The 18485-nt window shown below is 42.8% G+C and overlaps 3 protein-coding genes across 3 annotated transcripts; all 3 read left to right on the plus strand.

Annotated features, from left to right (window-relative positions):
* Positions 1-288: 288 nt before the first annotated feature.
* On the plus strand, positions 289-1740 carry LOC141793472 (E3 ubiquitin-protein ligase TRIM35-like). The gene has a single exon (XM_074674212.1). The coding sequence runs from the start codon at positions 319-321 to the stop codon at positions 1738-1740; it is 1422 nt and encodes a 473-aa protein (XP_074530313.1). The 5' UTR covers positions 289-318.
* Positions 1741-9978: 8238 nt separating this feature from the next.
* LOC141793701 (E3 ubiquitin-protein ligase TRIM35-like) lies at positions 9979-11403 on the plus strand. The gene has a single exon (XM_074674537.1). The coding sequence runs from the start codon at positions 9979-9981 to the stop codon at positions 11401-11403; it is 1425 nt and encodes a 474-aa protein (XP_074530638.1).
* A 5176-nt stretch (positions 11404-16579) lies between these two features.
* On the plus strand, positions 16580-18162 carry LOC141793566 (E3 ubiquitin-protein ligase TRIM39-like). Its single transcript, XM_074674351.1, has one exon. The coding sequence runs from the start codon at positions 16747-16749 to the stop codon at positions 18160-18162; it is 1416 nt and encodes a 471-aa protein (XP_074530452.1). The 5' UTR covers positions 16580-16746.
* Positions 18163-18485: the final 323 nt, after the last annotated feature.

Consider the following 18485-nt stretch of genomic DNA (forward strand, 5'->3'; position numbering starts at 1 on the left):
GGGGGGGTTCTTGTTGACCTGTGAGGAGCTGTGGGTGTTTGCAAAAGGAGAGAAAAGTGTGACATGAACACAATAATAAAGTCTGTGAGTAATGATCAACATTCTTTGTCTCTGTTACAGTCAGACTTTGAGACCAGCAGCAGGACAATAAGACATGTGACTCAGTTCAGACCAACCAGAAAACAGCCTCTCTTCTTCACCGACACTCAGACAACAACTTTCATAGTTTGGAGGCTTCCACTAAGAAAGGACTCCTGGAGAATCCTGAAATATACTGACACTTCTGCCCATCCTGAGTTTGGCTTCACTCAGAGGAAAATGGCTTCTTGTTCAGAGGAGGATCTGTGCTGCTCTGTCTGCCATGACGTCTTCAAACATCCTGTGATCCTGTCATGTAGCCACAGCTTCTGTGAAGCCTGTGTGCAGAGCTGGTGGTCAGAGAAACAGACCCAGGACTGTCCAATCTGTAAGAGACCTTCAACATTTGACCCACCCTGTAACTTGGTGTTGAAGAACCTGTGTGAGTCCTTCTTACTGCAGAGAGATCAGAAAGCTGCAGCAGCCTCTGAGGCTCTCTGCAGTCTGCACTCTGAGAAACTCAGACTGTTCTGTCTGGACCATCAGCAGACAGCGTGTCTGGTCTGCAGAGACTCTAAAAAACACTCCAACCACACATTCAGACCCATCGATGAAGCTGCCCAGGATCTCAGGGAGCAGCTCCAGGAATCTCTGAAACCCTTAAAGAACAAACTGCAGAGCTTTAGAAAAGTCAAAGAAGACTGGACAGAAACAGGAAAACATGTGAAGACCCAGGCTGCAGACACAGAGAGGCAGATAAAGGAGCAGTTCAAGAAGCTTCACCTGTTTCTAGAAGAGGAAGAGGAGGCCAGAATCTCTGCACTGAGGGAGGAAGAGGAGCAGAAGAGTCAGAGGATGAAGGAGCAGATGGAGGCTGTGAGCAGAGAGATAGCAGCTCTTTCAGACTCAGTCAGAGCCACAGAGGAGCAGCTGGGAGCTGGAGACGTCTCATTCCTGAAAAACTACAAGGCTGCAGTGGAAAGAGTCCAGCAGCGCCCCCTGCTGGAGGACCCACAGCTGCCCTCAGGAGCTCTGATAGATGTGGCCAAACACCTGGGCAACCTGAGCTTCAACATCTGGATCAAGATGAAGGACATGGTCTCCTACAGTCCTGTCATTCTGGACCCAAACACTGCTGGTCTAGACCTCATCCTGTCTGAGGATCTGACCTGTGTGAGAAGTGGAGGGAAGAGACCACTTCATCTTCCTCATAATCCAGAGAGGAATATTTTTTCTTATGGCTCCTGTGTCCTGGGCTCTGAGGGCTTCAGCTCAGGGATTCACAGTTGGGACGTCGAGGTTGGAGAGAACACGTGGTGGGAGGTTGGTGTGTTTGAGGGGTCTGCAGACAGGAGGAGAAATATTTACTCTAGATTATGGAGAATAGAGTTTTTTTCTGAACATAATCATTATGTGAAATACCTAACACTAATCCCAACAGAAACATATTGTATTCCGTCTGTGAGAGGACGTCTTCAGAGGATCAGAGTTCATCTGGACTGGGACAGAGGAAAGCTGATATTCTCTGATCCTGACACTAACACACACATACACACCTTCACACACACTTTCACTCACACCCTGTTTCCATACATGTTTGTGTCTGGGTCACCTCCTCTGAGGATATTACCAGTGAAGGTCTCTGTATCAGTAAAACAGTAAAGATGAAGGTGATGAGGATGGTGTTGATGGTAATTATGATGATGATGATGATGAAGATGCTGAATATTAATGATGCTTTTACACCTCTTTTCATTTTGACCATGTTTGAAACAAACTGTTTGTGAATAGATAATTATGCTTCAATTACTGTCACCTTTTATTGATATCTGTCAGTTTCACTGTTGTGTTTATATTAAAAAATAAATAAAAATAAAAAATAAAATACAGTTTTACCTTTTTGGTCACAAGGGAATGTTTGGTTATACAGTTGATCTTGTCTTCTTAATGTGTTTATTAGACCTGAAATGAGCCACAGTTACCAGACAGGCCCAGAAAAACATCTTGTAAAGATTCTTTAAAAATCTGCCAATGAGGTAAGAAAAATGTACTTGGTTCTAAGAATAACGCCTTTAAATAAGTACACTGTAAAACACGAAATTGACTTTCATAGAAAGCATATACAGTCGTCCTCAAAATTATTCATACCCTTGCTAAATCTTGCGATTTTTGTATGTAGTGATTAAATGAATGCTTGTTTTCAAATTTGTGTCAGTTATATGTGACCAACAGTTGAAGGAATGACAACAATAAAAAAAGCAAAAAAATATTTATTTTTGGGGTATTTTATTGATGAAATCCCAAAAAAACGCTGTGTTCAAAATTATTCATACCCTTGACAGTATTTCAACAAAAATGTGCCCAATGTGGGAATTTTTGTCCAGTAGTTTCTTCAAGATGTCACAATGGAATAAAACCCTTTGTTTTTTCAAATGTTAAAGCGAAAAAAGTTATCTTTCCAGAGAGTATAAATAGGGGACAAGTGCTCAGATCTTTCTCAATTCCCGGTCATCATGGTCAAGAAGAAAGAGCTCAGCGAATACCTACGTCAGTGTATTGTTCATACCCACAGTGAAGGAAAGGGTTACAAGGCCATTTCCAAGCAGTATGATGTCCCTGTTTCAACCGTCCAGAGCATCATAAAGAAGCACAAGAGGTTCAACACAGTCAAAAACCTCAGTGGGCATGGCCGGAAGCGTAAGGTGTCCCCCAAACTTGCAAGGAAAATCTGCAGAGAGGTCAACATCAACCCACAGACCAAGATCAATGCCCTAATTGCAATGCTTGACCAGACAGGGACAAAGGTGTCATGGTCCACTATCAAGCGAGTCTTGCACAGAGGAGGTCTCCATGGACGTAAACCTCGGAAGACGCCGCTGCTCAGGAAGAAACATCTGGCAGCTCGCCTTTTGTAGATGTCATCTGAAGCAAGATCCCAGTTTTTGGTCCACCATCCTGTGGTCTGATGAGACAAAGTTGGAGTTATTTGGCCATATGGATGCTCAATATGTCTGGAGGAAGAAAGGAGAAGCCTATATGCCAAAGAACACTGTGCCCACTGTCAAGTATTGTGGTGGAAGCATAATGCTATGGGGATGCTTCTCCTCCAGTGGCAGGGGGAATCTTGTCAAGGTCCAAGGTATCATGAAAAAGGAGGATTACATCAGGATACTTGATGAAAATGTGAAGAAATCTGCTGTGAAACTCCAGCTTGGCCCCAACTGGATGTACCAGAACGACAATGATCCTAAACACACTGCCAAGATAGTGAAGAAATGGTTCAAGGACAATGATGTCAGTGTCCTGGAATGGCCAAGTCAGAGTCCTGACCTGAACCCCATTGAAAACTTGTGGCATTGCTTGAAGACCAGAGTGATGGCAAGGAAACCAACCAACCTGACCCAGCTTGAGGCATTCGCCAAAGGAGAGTGGGCCAACATCCCACAGGAGACATGCAGGAAGCTTGTGGACATGTACAAGAATCGTCTGGAAGCAGTCATAAAGAATAAAGGCTATGCCATTGACTATTAAATAAAAAAAGATGGCTAGGTATAAATAATTTTGAACATGGCATTTTTGGGGATTTCATCAACAAAATACCCCAGAAATAAATATTTTTTTGCCTTTTGTATTGTTGTCATTCTTTCAATTGTTGGTCACATATAACCGATACATAATTTGAAAACAAGCATTCATTTAATCACTACATGCAACAATCACAAGATTTAGTAAGGGTATGAATAATTTTGAGGACAACTGTGTTTATATATATATATATATATATATATATATATATATATATATATATATATATATATATATATATATATATATATATATGAAAAAATATAGCAGAAATGAGCGATTTTGCAGAGATTATGTCCCGCGCTGAAGCTCCCTTGCCGTGGCCCCCGCTAAGTGCGGCTAAAATGGGTTGGATCTAAATAACTTCTGAGGGACTCCGAGCTGCACGATGTTTGTCTGAGTGAGTATATGAGCATGCATACACCTATAAAAAAAGGTCCAGGTGTCAAAAAAATGGAGTTGCCCTTTAAGTGATCTGTCAGGCTAAGTTTTGAATTTTTACCTTTTTAGTCCTTGTGTAATGTTTGGTTATGCATTTTATCCTGTCTTTTTGAGAAATTCACTGTTTTTTTTTTTGTTTTTTTTTCGTATTTTAAACTCATTGTGATTTTATTTGAATTAACATGAGACACATTCAACTGACAAGTCCAAAAAAAGTAATGTAAAGATAAAAAAAAATCTGCCTATCAGGTAAGAAAATGTACTTGTTTTGATTCAAAGGTGATTTAAAGAAGATGATGTGAAGAGGATTTGTTTCAATTGAATTGCAGCAACACCTTTGGCCAGGAGTCACAAGCACACTGTCGTGAAGATGTGCCTCTCAACAAGGCACATGTTTTTTATTTTTTTTAAATGAATGGAGATCAGATCTTTTTAACACTAATTTCCTTTATTCAAGACATTTTTTTACAAAGTACAATGCACCAAGGTAAGGTAATTATCAACAGTTTCATGGCTCTATGGTTTGAAATGTGACAACAAGCAAATATTGTCAGTTTGTATCATAGTTTAGAGATTCCCTTTATTCAGAACTACAGACAGCCCAGCTTTCTAAGACGTGTCAGTAATGTGTAACTTAAGTAAATCCTGGTTCTGTCCTTCCAGTCATCTACCAAGCAGAGCTAACCTAACCTCACTCTTCATTTTACTGATAGACTCTGCTGTAAACAGATTTCTCTTCCCCTATTCCTGGTATTTGTTTTTAAATATCTTGAAATAAGTTATTTTACCTGACTTGTCAGATGAATGTGGCTCATAGTAAGTTGAATCAGACAATTTGACAAAAAACACATCAAACGTTTGTTTAGATTTCAGTTTTTTGTGTTGCATGTGAACAAGTTTCTTTGGAGCTGATTGAATTTTTAAATTATTAGTTGAAAAAAATCAATTGAACAACATCTGGCTGTGAGCACCTGACAGTAACTCTTGTATAAGAACAATAAAAAACACACTTCCTTGTGTGTTCTCCCATTAAAGTGATTTTACAAACATTTCCTGTTTTGATGGTTTGGATCCTGAATGCATCATTGCTTTAGCACAGGGGTCTCAAACTAGTGCCATGGAGGGCCAAGAGGCTGCAGGTTTTCTTTCCAACCAGAACCTCCACCAGCTGATTTCACTGATTACCTCACCTTCAAGCAGAGAGCAGGGGCTAATCAGTGAATTCAGCTGGTGGAGTTCTTGGTTGGAAAGAAAACCTGCAGCCTCTCGGCCCTCCATGGCACGATTTGACATCTCTGCTTTAGCGTCTTCCCAAACTGCATTTTTAACACACACACACACACACACACACACACACACACACACACACACACACACACAGACACACACACGCACGCACACACACACACACACACACACACAAAAAAAAAAAAAGAAAAGAAAAAGGAACCATAAACAGCCCAAAGCAGACTGGATTTCATCAAAGAAAGTGTGACAGACAGATTCCTCTGATTTTTGTTCAAATGCTGTTTTAGGTAAAAACTTTTAATGTTAGCTGATTAATACAACAAGGTTAAAAAAAAAAAAAAAAAAGACACGTAAATCATCAAATTAAGCATGAAGTTTAAGTATCTTGGAAGAAAGAAAAATCATCATTTCATCGTTCCCAAAGCTACAACTTTAAACACATTGAGTTTAACTATAGCTTTAACTATAGGAGTCAGAGAGGAAGCAGCCTATCAAGAGCAGCCAGAATGACAAAGAGGTCTGAGAATACCAACACTGAAGATTCCCCCCCACATTTCAATTGTTTGTGTGGCAGTATTTTGGGTACCCAGTGGAAATAAACAGCCATACATCACGGCTAACATGAGTGCTATGCTACGGCACGGTACTTTAGTTACAGTTTTGCATATTTTTTTTTTTTTTTTTTTTGTGGAAAAAAGGTCAACAGTGCAAAGCTCATGCTTAGGTCATGCATTGATGCAAGTTACAAAAAATTTCATGAAAAAAAAAATATATATATATTTATATTTTTAATTTATTCTTATTTTTAACCTTGTCCTGTTCAGCGTCACGACAACAGAATTATGGTCGGGCTGCCTTATTGTGCAGAACACATTTACTTTTTCAAAGAGAGCAGTTAGTGTATAAGGCCCCCCTTGAGTTTTTTTTTTTTTTTTTTTTTTTTTAATTATAGTCTTTATTAGTGTTTTTGATATATATATTTATAGAGAGAGAGAGAGAGAGAGAGAGGGAGAGCGTTTCCTTCCCGTATATTGCCAAGTTTGATGATTACTGCTTAACCAGAACAAGGTGATATCAGGAAAGAAACAGTGATAAAGGGAACAAGTGTAGAGAAGACACTAGACAGAGGGGAAGAGAGAGACAACAAAACAACAGTAGAGAGCAACCACAACAACTGAACAAATGACTACAGACAGGAGAAACAAACAACCAGCTACTGAGCCTGAAAAGAGACAGTATCCTGGGGTCTTTGACATCATAATCACAAGAAGCACCCGTGGAGAGATGAACTGGAGAAATCATGACCAACAGTGAGCACATCAACGACAGTCGTAGAAAAATATGTATACACATATAAAAATATACACAGAAACATATACTTACCTACACATATGGGGCACGGGTGAGAGTGCAGAATATTGGGGGATAGTTTTGATCTGGGTTAGGTGATCATGCCAAGGTGTGAGCATGCAGATGTGGCCCCGCTGCTCCCAGGGGCCAGACGCACACACTGAGATGGCCCTCATCCCCAGGCATCTAGCAGCCACAACAGAGCGCAGAGCCTACACAGACCACCACGGAGACAGCAGCACGCCAACCCAGGAATAGGCAAGCAGAGGGGGCTTTAGGAAGGCAAGAGGTAGGCCCCAGACACTGTGGAGTGAGGGCCCCAAGGGGCCAAGGACAGAGGCCCACAGACTCCGCTAGATGCTGGGCCCCCAATCGAGTGAAGGGGGTAGGACCTGGGGCCCCCTGTGCCCAAGGGCCACCCCCTGAAGAGGGAGCACTCGGCCAGGCAACCGGGAGGATGGACCCAGCCCAGGCCACCACCCACCGCGAGTTGGAGCAAGCCCTCAGCGCACCCGGCGCCCCCAGCGCACCCGGCCAGACACCAGAGACCACAGAGGTCCCTCTTCCCAAGACCCAGTGTCCCCCAAAACATACCCCCCCCCCCCCCCCCCCCCCCCTCCCCCACACACACACACACACACACACACACACACACACACACACATAGCTGGCCAGAGGACACTAAGACCCTGGCACCAACACACAAACAGTCTGTCCAACCATACCCATACATGGACACATCAGCACAACGACACCACAACACCACAACACCACAACACCACAAGACGACCACGCACCACAACACAATACTCTCAGGACCAATGTGACCCCCAGGGGTCACATTGGTCCACAAAACATTTTAAAACACACCCACATTTGTTTTGTGACTGTTTAAAAAAAGCCTGTCTTTGTATTCTTTAGCGTATTGTAATAATATCGTCCTGTCTTGATCTCATGAGCAGAGTATATTATCACACCCCTTTTCTGTTGCATTTAATAGGTAGCAATTTCAAAGCTGATACAAATGTTGATCAACAAGATCTATTATTCCCTCAAGTCAGGGCTCTCTTTAAAGATATACATGAAAACATGTTTTGGATGAAAATATCTCTTTGATCGGAAAATGTTTTTTTTCCAGAATGATTCTTGAATTTTTTTTTTTAATTTAACATAAAATTACTTTTTTTTTTTCTTTTATTGAAGCTACATAATCTGGGTTTCTTTAGTCTCTGAGTGAGTTTAAATGTTTTTTGGTTTTTGGAGAATGATGCATTGTACACGTCTGAAAAATGTCCAGAGAAAAAAAACTGACCAATGATGAGTTAAACTGTTCAAACCCAAACTTTATGTCTCTGTATTTATTTGTCCAACATTCCTCGACGTAAACAAGTGCAGAAAAGACTCATTTCAGCACTCATCACTAATTCTGTGTCTTTAAGGGTTAAACTTCCTGCTCTCTACAACCAACACAGCTCCACCCTGTTTATGACTATTCACACACACATCAGGAAGTAGTCAGTGTTATTCTCTGCTCGGACAGATACACAGACGCACTGTAACTTTAACCTAAAGACAAAAAAAGAGACAACATCCACAGAGAGAAGACAGCTTCCTAAAGGATTCTGGGAATGCTGCCACTTTAACCAGTGACTGACTGCAGACTATACAGAGATTCAGAAAACACAGCAGTCAAAGTGAAAGTAATTCCAGTAAACTCTGTGGAGGAGGAAGTGAGGCCTCAGCAGTGGTGCTTGCCGATTCCAGCCGAACACGAGGTACTTGCAAAATCGCCATGATTAGAAGTGTTTGAAAGTTTTCAGTAGTTTGAAGGAGAGAGGATTGAGGAGAGAGGAGGAAAATTGGGGATCAAAGAAACATGAGATCCTTTGCTGATTCCCTTTTTTTTTTTAACAACTCCTCTTACTTCACAAATTGGTCACTGATTGGATTACAGACTTCACTGAACCTCCATAACATTAAGTGAGTTTAATAACAAAGAAGAGCCGTACCTTTAACCTTAGCCCCAGCAGCAACAATTGCTGCCAAAGTGTATCACTGCCATTTTCTACTCACAATAAAAAAATCTCAGCGTGACTAATGCAACTTTTTCCACGTATATGCTAGTAGACAACTTAGACAAAGATTTTGGTTTAAAAAATTAGTTTTCTAGTGTTTCCTGTCACATCACTGCGTCCTGCTCCTTCTGGTGGAAGACGTGGTGGCTGCAAATTGTCTTAGAAAGACTAATATTTTTCACCTTTTTCATATATTTATATATATTTCCTCCCTTAACATGTTAATAATTATTTAATCATCCAAGTCTCTAGAGTAACACACCCCCCCAACTCCCAAAAAAGAAACATTTTTGTTCATGGGCTTATTTCTGTATGCGACAGCAAAAGTTGCCGGTGGGCACAAGGCTGGACAAAAAGTTGAGGAAAACACTGACTGCAAGATTGCTCATAATTTAGTTATAGCAAATGCCCATACCCTGCACGGTGGCACAACAGTTAGCGCTGCAGCTTGACAGCAAGAAGGTCACTGGTTCGATACCCAGCTTGGCCGGAGGGCCTTTCTGTGTGGAGTTTGAATGTATCCCTTTACATGCGTTAGTTCTCTCCGGGTACTCCGGCTTCCTCCCACAGTCCAAAAACATGCTCATCAGGTTTATTAAACACTCTAAATTGCCCATAGGTGTGAGTGTGTGAGTGAACGGTTGTCTGTCTGTGTCAGCCCTGTAATTGGCTGGCGACCAGTCCAGGGTGTACCCCACCTCTTGCCCAATGACAACTGGGATAGGCTCCAGCCACCCGTGACCCTGAACAGGATCAGAGGTTCAGAAAATGGGGGGTTCTTGTTGAGCTGTGAGTAGCTGTAGGTGTTAACAAAAGGAGAGAGAAGTGTGACATGAACACCCATAATAAAGTCTGTGAGTAATAATCAACATTCTTTTGTCTCTGTTACAGTCAGACTTTGAGACCAGCAACAGGACAATAAAACATGTGACTCAGTTTAGACCAACCAGGAAACAGCTTCTCTTCTTCACCGACACTCAGACAACAACTTTCATAGTTTGGAGGCTTCCACTGAGAAAGGACTGCTGGAGGATCCTGAAGTACTGACACTTCAACTGGTAACTGACCACACACTGTACGCAGCTCTGAAAACACAGTTCTTGTAAACTCTGTGGAGGAGGAAGAGGAGGAAGAGGAGCCTCAGCAGTGTGAGCTGTTGGAGCTGTCTGCCTGTCCTGAGTTTGACTTCACTCAGAGGAAAATGGCTTCTTGTTCAGAGGAGGATCTGTGCTGCTCTGTCTGCCATGACGTCTTCAAACATCCTGTCCTCCTGTCGTGTAGCCACAGCTTCTGTAAAGCCTGTGTGCAGAGCTGGTGGTTAGAGAAACAGACTCAGGACTGTCCAATCTGTAAGAGGAGATCTTCCAAGTTAGAACCGCCTTGTAACTTGGTGTTAAAGAACCTGTGTGAGGCCTTCTTACTGGAGAGAGATCAGAAAGCTGCAGCAGCCTCTGAGGCTCTCTGCAGTCTGCACTCTGAGAAACTCAGACTGTTCTGTCTGGACCATCAGCAGACAGCGTGTCTGGTCTGCAGAGACTCTAAAAAACACTCCAACCACACATTCAGACCCATCGATGAAGCTGCTCAGGATCTCAGGGAGCAGCTCCAGGAATCTCTGAAACCCTTAAAGAACAAACTGAGGAGCTTTCAAAAAGTCAAAGAAGACTGGACAGAAACAGGAAAACATGTGAAGGCCCAGGCTGCAGACGCAGAGAGGCAGATAAAGGAGCAGTTCAAGAAGCTTCACCTGTTTCTAGAAGAGGAGGAGGAGGCCAGAATCTCTGCACTGAGGGAGGAAGAGGAGCAGAAGAGTCAAAGGTTGAAGGAGCAGATGGAGGCTGTAAGCAGAGAGATAGCAGCTCTTTCAGACACAGTCAGAGCCACAGAGGAGCAGCTGAGAGCTGGAGACCTCTCATTCCTGAAAAACTACAAGGCTGCAGTGGAAAGAGTCCAGCAGCGCCCCCTGCTGGAGGACCCACAGCTGCCCTCAGGAGCTCTGATAGATGTGGCCAAACACCTGGGCAACCTGAGCTTCAACATCTGGATCAAGATGAAGGACATGGTCTCCTACAGTCCTGTCATTCTGGACCCAAACACTGCTGGTCTAGACCTCATCCTGTCTGAAGATCTGACCTGTGTGAGAAGTGGAGGGAAGAGACCACTTCATCTTCCTCATAATCCAGAGAGGAAATTTTTTTCTTATGGCTCCTGTGTCCTGGGCTCTGAGGGCTTCAACTCAGGGATTCACAGTTGGGACGTTGAGGTTGGAGAGAACACGTGGTGGGAGGTTGGTGTGTTTGAAGGGTCTGCAGACAGGAAGGAAGACACTGACTCTAGATTATGGAGAGTAGAGTTTTTTTCTGAACATAATCATTATACGCAATACCCAGCTTTAATCCCAACACACACTCATTGTGTTCCGTCAGTGAGAGGACGTCTTCAGAGGATCAGAGTTCATCTGGACTGGGACAGAGGAAAGTTGAAATTCTCTGATCCTGACACTAACACACACATACACACCTTCACACACACTTTCACTAACACCCTGTTTCCATACATGTTTGTGTTTGAGTCACCACCTCTGAAGATATTACCAGTGAAGGTCTCTGTATCAGTAAAACAGTAAAGGTGAAGCTGATGATGTTGATGATAATTATGATGATGATGATAATGAAGATGCTGAATATTAATGATGCTTTTACACCTCTTTTCATTTTGACCACGTTTGAAACAAACTGTTTGTGAATAGATAATTATGCTTCAACTACTGTCACTTTTGATTGATATCTCTCAATTTCGTTGTTGTGTTTATATTAAAAAAAATAATAGATAAAAAAAACTTACAGTTTTACCTTTTTGGTCATAAGCGAATGCTTGGTTATACAGTTGATCCTGTCTTTTTAAAGAATTCACTGCAACCACAACAACTGAACAAATGACTACAGACAGGAGAAAACAAACAACCAGCTACTGAGCCTGAAAAGAGGCAGTATCCTGAGGTCTTTGACATCATAATCACAAGAAGCACCTGTGGAGAGATGAACTGGAGAAATCATGAGTAACAGTGAGCACATCAACGACCACTGTAGCAAAATATGAATATATATATATATATATATATATATATATATATATATATATATATATATATATATATATATATATATATTTACGCATATTACACATAAAAATATACACAGAAGCATATACTCACCTACACATATAGGGACACAGGTGAGAGTGCAGAATATTGGGGGTTAGCTTTGATTTGGGTCAGGTGATCATGCCAAGGTGTGACCATGCAGATGTGGCCCCGCTGCTCCCAAGGGCCAGATGCACACTGAGACGGCCCTCATCCCTGGGCATCTAGCAGCCACAACAGAGCGCAGAGCCTACACAGACCACCACCGAGCTGGCAGCATGCCAACCTAGGAGGAGGCAAGGAGAGGGTTTCCTGGGAAGGCAAGAGGCAGGCCCCCGACACTGTGGAGTGAGGGCCCCAAGGAGCCAGGGACTGAGGCCCACAGGCCCTGCTAGATGCTGGGCCCCCGATCGAGTGCAGGGGGTAGGACCTGCCCCCCCCCCCTGAAGAGGGAGCACTCGGCTAGGCAACCAGGAGGATGGACCCAGCCCAGGCCACCACCCACCGCGAGTTGGAGCCAGCCCCCAGCGCACCCGGCCAGACACCAGAGACCACAGAGGTCCTCTCCCCAAGACCCAGTGCCCCCCGAACATAAACCCCCATCCCAACCCTCCCCTATCCCCCTCCCATCTGTACCCCAGCTCACTAGTCCTCCCTCGTGGTCTTAGCCCTCATCTGCCCCCCCCAATAGCTGGCCAGAGGACACTAAAACCCTGACACCCACACACAAACATTCTGTCAATCCATACCTATACATTGACACAACAACACCACAACACCACAAGTCGACCACGCACCAACACCACAACACAGCGCACTCAGACCAATGTGACCCCAGGGGTCACATTGGTCTACAAGACATTTTAAAATACACCCACATTTGTTTTGTGACTGTTTTAAAAAAGCATGTCATTGTTGTATTCTTTAGCGTATTGTAATAATATTGTCCTGTCCCGATCTCATTTGCAGAGTGTATCATCACACCCCTTTTCTGTAGCACCTAATAGGTAACATTTTCAAAGCTGATACAAATGTTTATCAACCATGTCTATTATTCCTCCTAGTCAGGGCTCCCTTTGAAGATATATCTGAAAACATGTTTTGGATGAAAATATCTCTTTGATGGGGATTTTTTTTTTTTTTCCAGAATGGTTCTTGCATTTTTTTTTAATTTAACATAAAAATGTATGTTTTTTTATTATTATTATTGAAGCTACATAATCTGGGTTTTATTCGTTTTTGAGTGAGTTTAAATGTTAATTTGGTTTTTGGAGAATGATGCATTGTACACGTCTGCAAAACGTCCAGAGAAAAGAAAATGGCCAGTGATGAGTTAAACTGTTTAAACCCAGTGGCGTTTTCTCCCTGGGGCCGAGGGAAGCCATGCTTCCTCTCTTTTTTCAGACTGCAGCTGTGTTTTAATGAAAACCCTCCTTTTTTACAGTTTTGATAATTCTTCTGTGTTTCATCACTATCATCTCTTCCTTATGTCTCTCCTCTATTTATTGAGCATTTTAGGATGCGTAAAACAGCGCCCTCCTAAATGTTATGTGGCGAATGCGTGGTGAAAATACGATATTGCACACTGTTGTCTGCAAGGAGGCCAAGCCAAGTAGGGATGCGTCTCAAAGCTCCAAAGTTCCATCCTTCCTTCCTCCACTTGCGTCGTTCTCTTGCGTCTTAGTCCCTCCCACCAGAGATGCATGGGAGAGACGCGTGGAAATAAAGAGAGGAGAGAGGAACGGTGGAGATTGTTTTTTAGAGCAATGGGACATCCTGTCCTTCGGAGCGTCACATGAAGTGACGTGTTTCAGTGATGACGGCATCAGCTGGATGGCATCACCTCTGGATCATCTGTCAGTCAGCTCTAACAGCTGTTTGTGCGTCTGGGCATGTGCACTGTAATAACTCTAATCAAACAGAAACAGTAACAGAGATTTGTCTGTTTCTTTAACCTGTTTAACAAACACGTTACCATGAAGAAAACCTGCTCTCTGTTCATTCTGTGTGCTGTTTAGAAGCTCATGGATCACTTTTCCGGTAAAATGCGTAATTGTTAGATTATTTATGAATTATTTATCCTTTATTTTGAGCTCATCTGATCGTGAACTCTGAAGCTTATTAATTTAACCCACCTTATTGTGTCTCAGGAAGTTATTATTTATCAGTCGGTTTTCTGTATTAATCCTGTGTTATATTGATTTGATGATGGTTGTGTTCAGTGTTTTGTGCTCTAAACTCACAGCGAACCCTTTAATACCAGATTTATGATCAGTTTCTGCACGATCCTCTGTGCCTGTCCTCAGCTCGTCTTTTCTCTCATTAAACTCTGTTGTGTTTTTGTGAAGTTTCATGTGAAGTCTGAGCCGCTGCAGCGTCCAATCAGAGAGTGATATTCCTTATGGGGGCGTGTCTGACAGTGAAAAGACTTCCGCAAAGCCGGCTCTCGTGTCTCCTCGATCATAGCTCCTCCGATCAGTCTCCTCTCTCCTCTCTCCTCTGAGTTCAATTATCGCTTTGGGACAGTTTTCAAAATGGCGACTGGGAAAGTACTTTTGGTGTTGTGGAGGAGATAGGACGGAGGAAGCACGAAGTTAACGCTTTGAGATGCACCCTTGGTGTCCCTTGGTGAAAAAAAAACCCAAAAATGATTAACCAATCAGATGAGGCTGGGGTCATGACACTGCTCAACTGTGATTGGCCAAGACTGTGTCAAGGGAAGTCACCCCTTCTTTGGCCTCAAACCAATCAAATCACAGTATCCTCATCATCATCAAGCCACTGAATGGAATCACGGAGATTAGCACATTAGCAGTGTGCATGAAGCGGCTGGTTGTGCGTTTGAGTGGGTGGTTGAGTAAATTAATACGATAAGTCAATAAAATAATGTACATGTGTGAGTGAGTGACTGAGGGTGGGAGAGTAGAAGGGTGTGTGTGGGTGTTCAAAGTAAGTAAAGTGAGCGCTCTCTGGGAGCTCTAACAGGTCATTCCATCACATGAAATAGCGATATACACGCTGCAACATAGTCTTTTATGTACCTCACTCCCTACAAATCATACAGATTAGAGGCTTTGTCTCACTTGGCTTCCTCAAAAAAATTCCCACGCCATGCCACTGTTCAAACCCAAACTTTATATCTCTGTATTTATCTGTCCAACATTCCTCGACGTAAACAAGTGTAGAAAAGACACATTTCAGCACTCATCACTAATTCTGTGTCTTTAAGGGTTAAACTTCCTGCTCTCACAGCCAACAGAGCTCCACCCTGTTTATGACTAATCACACACATCAGGAAGTAGTCAGAGATTTTCTTTCCTCGAACGGACACACAGATGCACCGTATCTTCAACCTTTAACCTAAAAACAAAAAAGAGACGACATCCACAGGGAGAGGACAGCATCCAAAAGGATTATGGGAATGCTGCCACTTTAACCAGTGACTGACTGCAGACTATACAGAGCTTCAGAAAACACAGCAGTCAAAGTGAAAGTAAGTTCCAGTAAACTCTGTGAAGGAGGAAGTGAGGCCTCAGTAGTGGTCCTTGCTGATTCCATCCGAACAAGAGGTACTTGCAAAATCACCATGATTAGAAGTGTTTGAAAGTTTTCAGTACTGTTTGAAGGAGAGAGGATTGAGTAGAAAGAAGGTAAATAAGGGAGCAAAGAAACATGAGATCCTTTGCTGATTTCTTTTTTTTAAATAACTCCTCTTACTTCACAAATTGGTCACTGATTGGATTACCGACTTCACTTAACCTCCATAACATTAAGTGAGTTTAAAAACAAACAAAAAATGACGTGCCTTCAACCCATTTTGCCCCACCAGCAACAATTGCTGCTGAAGTGTATCATCTACTCACAACAAAAAAATCTCAGCGTGACTAATGCTACTTTTTTCATGTATATGACAAATTAGACATTGATTTTGGTTTAATAAAATAGTTTCCAAGTATTTCCTGTCACATCAAATCACTGCTTCCTGCTCCTTCAGGTGGAAGACGTGGTGGCTACAAACCGTCCTAGAAAGAGACATATTTTTCACATATATTTTTTTTTATTTCCCCCCTGAACATGTTAAATATTTAATCATTCAAGTTTTTAGAGTAACCCCAAGCACCACCACCGAAAAAAAAAAAAAAAAAAAAAAAAAAAAAAAAAGGATCTCGGATAAACATTTTTTTTGTTCACGGGCTTATTTCTGTAAGTGGCAACAAAACCACACACACACACACACACACACACACACACACACACACACACACACACACACACACACACACACACACACCACCTTTTTTTTTTTCCACTTGTTTATGACTATATTATTATTTTGCCATAACTTTATTATTATTATTGTAGTGATTATTACGATACAATTATTAGGTGAACTAGTGACAAACTGTGTGACCACTGGCAACAATTATTGCCAGTCATAAAAAGTGTGACATGAACACCCATAATAGGGTCCGTGAGTAATAATCAACATTCTTTTGTCTCTGTTACAGGCAGACTATAAGACCAGCAGCAGGACAATAAGACATGTGACTCAGTTTGGACCAACCAGGAAACAGCTTCTCTTCTTCGCTGACACTCAGACAACAACTTTCATAGTTTGGAGGCTTCCACTGAGAAAGGACTGCTGGAGGATCCTAAAGTATTGACACTTCAACTAGTAACTAACCACACACTGTACACAGCTCTGGAAACAATGGAGTCAAAGTTCCAGTAAACTCTGTGGAGGAGGAAGAGGAGGAAGAGGAGCCTCAGCAGTGTGAGCTGTTGGAGCTGTCTGCCCGTCCTGAGTTTGGCTTCACTCAGAGGAAAATGGCTTCTTGTTCAGAGGAGGATCTGTGCTGCTCTGTCTGCCATGACGTCTTCAAACATCCTGTCCTCCTGTCGTGTAGCCACAGCTTCTGTAAAGCCTGTGTGCAGAGCTGGTGGTCAGAGAAACAGACCCAGGACTGTCCAATCTGTAATAGAAGATCTTCAAGACCTGACCCTCCTTGTAACTTGGTGTTAAAGAACCTGTGTGAGGCCTTCTTACTGCAGAGACATCAGAAAGCTGCAGCAGACTCTGAGGCTCTCTGCAGTCTGCACTCTGAGAAACTCAGACTGTTCTGTCTGGACCATCAGCAGACAGCGTGTCTGGTCTGCAGAGACTCTAAAAAACACTCCAACCACACATTCAGACCCATCGATGAAGCTGCTCAGGATCTCAGGGAGCAGCTCCAGGAATCTCTGAAACCCTTAAAGAACAAACTGCAGAGCTTTAGAAAAGTCAAAGAAGACTGGACAGAAACAGGAAAACATGTGAAGGCCCAGGCTGCAGACACAGAGAGGCAGATAAAGGAGCAGTTCAAGAAGCTTCACATGTTTCTAGAAGAGGAAGAGGAGGCCAGAATCTCTGCACTGAGGGAGGAAGAGGAGCAGAAGAGTCAGAGGATGAAGGAGCAGATGGAGGCTGTAAGCAGAGAGATAGCAGCTCTTTCAGACACAGTCAGAGCCACAGAGGAGCAGCTGAGAGCTGGAGACCTCTCATTCCTGAAAAACTACAAGGCTGCAGTGGAAAGAGTCCAGCAGCGCCCCCTGCTGGAGGACCCACAGCTGCCCTCAGGAGCTCTGATAGATGTGGCCAAACACCTGGGCAACCTGAGCTTCAACATCTGGATCAAGATGAAGGACATGGTCTCCTACAGTCCTGTCATTCTGGACCCAAACACTGCTGGTCCAGACCTCATCCTATCTGAGGATCTGACCTGTCTGAGAAGAGAAGAGGAGAGACAACTGACTCCGACTCCTGATAATCCAGAAAGAACTGGTCTGTATGGCTCTGTACTGGGCTCTGAGGGCTTTAACTCAGGGACTCAAAGCTGGGACGTCGAGGTTGGAGAGAACCCGTGGTGGGAGGTTGGTGTGTTTGAGGGGTCAGCAGACAGGAAGAAAGACATTGACTCAGGATTATGGACAGTAGTGTTTGATGAGGATGATAATGATGAATACAAAGCACATACACCATCAGGAGATAAAACTGCTCTGTCAGTGAGCGGACGTCTTCAGAGGATCAGAGTTCATCTGGACTGGGACAGAGGAAAGCTGAAATTCTCTGATCCTGACACTAACACACACATACACACCTTCACACACACTTTCACTGACACCATGTTTCCATACATGTATGTGTTTGATTTACCTGGTCTGAAGATATTACCAGTGAGGATCTCTGTGTCAGTGAAAAATTGAAAATGATGAAGATAATCATGATGATGATGATGATGATGATGACCACTTTTCATTTTGACCATGTTGCTTATAAATAAATAATTATGATCCCATTAATACACACACACACACACACACACACACACACACACACACACACACACACACACACACACACACACACACACACACACACACACACACACACATACAGCTGCAGTTTTGCCTTATTTGTCACAGAGTTATATTTGGTCATGCATTTGAACTTCTTTTTTAAGGAATTCAGAATTTGGATGTCTTGTACAGATTTTGAAAAGTCTGCCAGTGTGGTTAGAAAAATGTAC

The sequence above is a fragment of the Halichoeres trimaculatus genome, unplaced genomic scaffold, assembly GCF_033239565.1.
Source record: "Halichoeres trimaculatus isolate MK-OKI-2021-1 unplaced genomic scaffold, fHalTri1.1 fHalTri1_scaffold_7, whole genome shotgun sequence".
NCBI classification, from domain to species: Eukaryota; Metazoa; Chordata; class Actinopteri; order Labriformes; family Labridae; genus Halichoeres; species Halichoeres trimaculatus.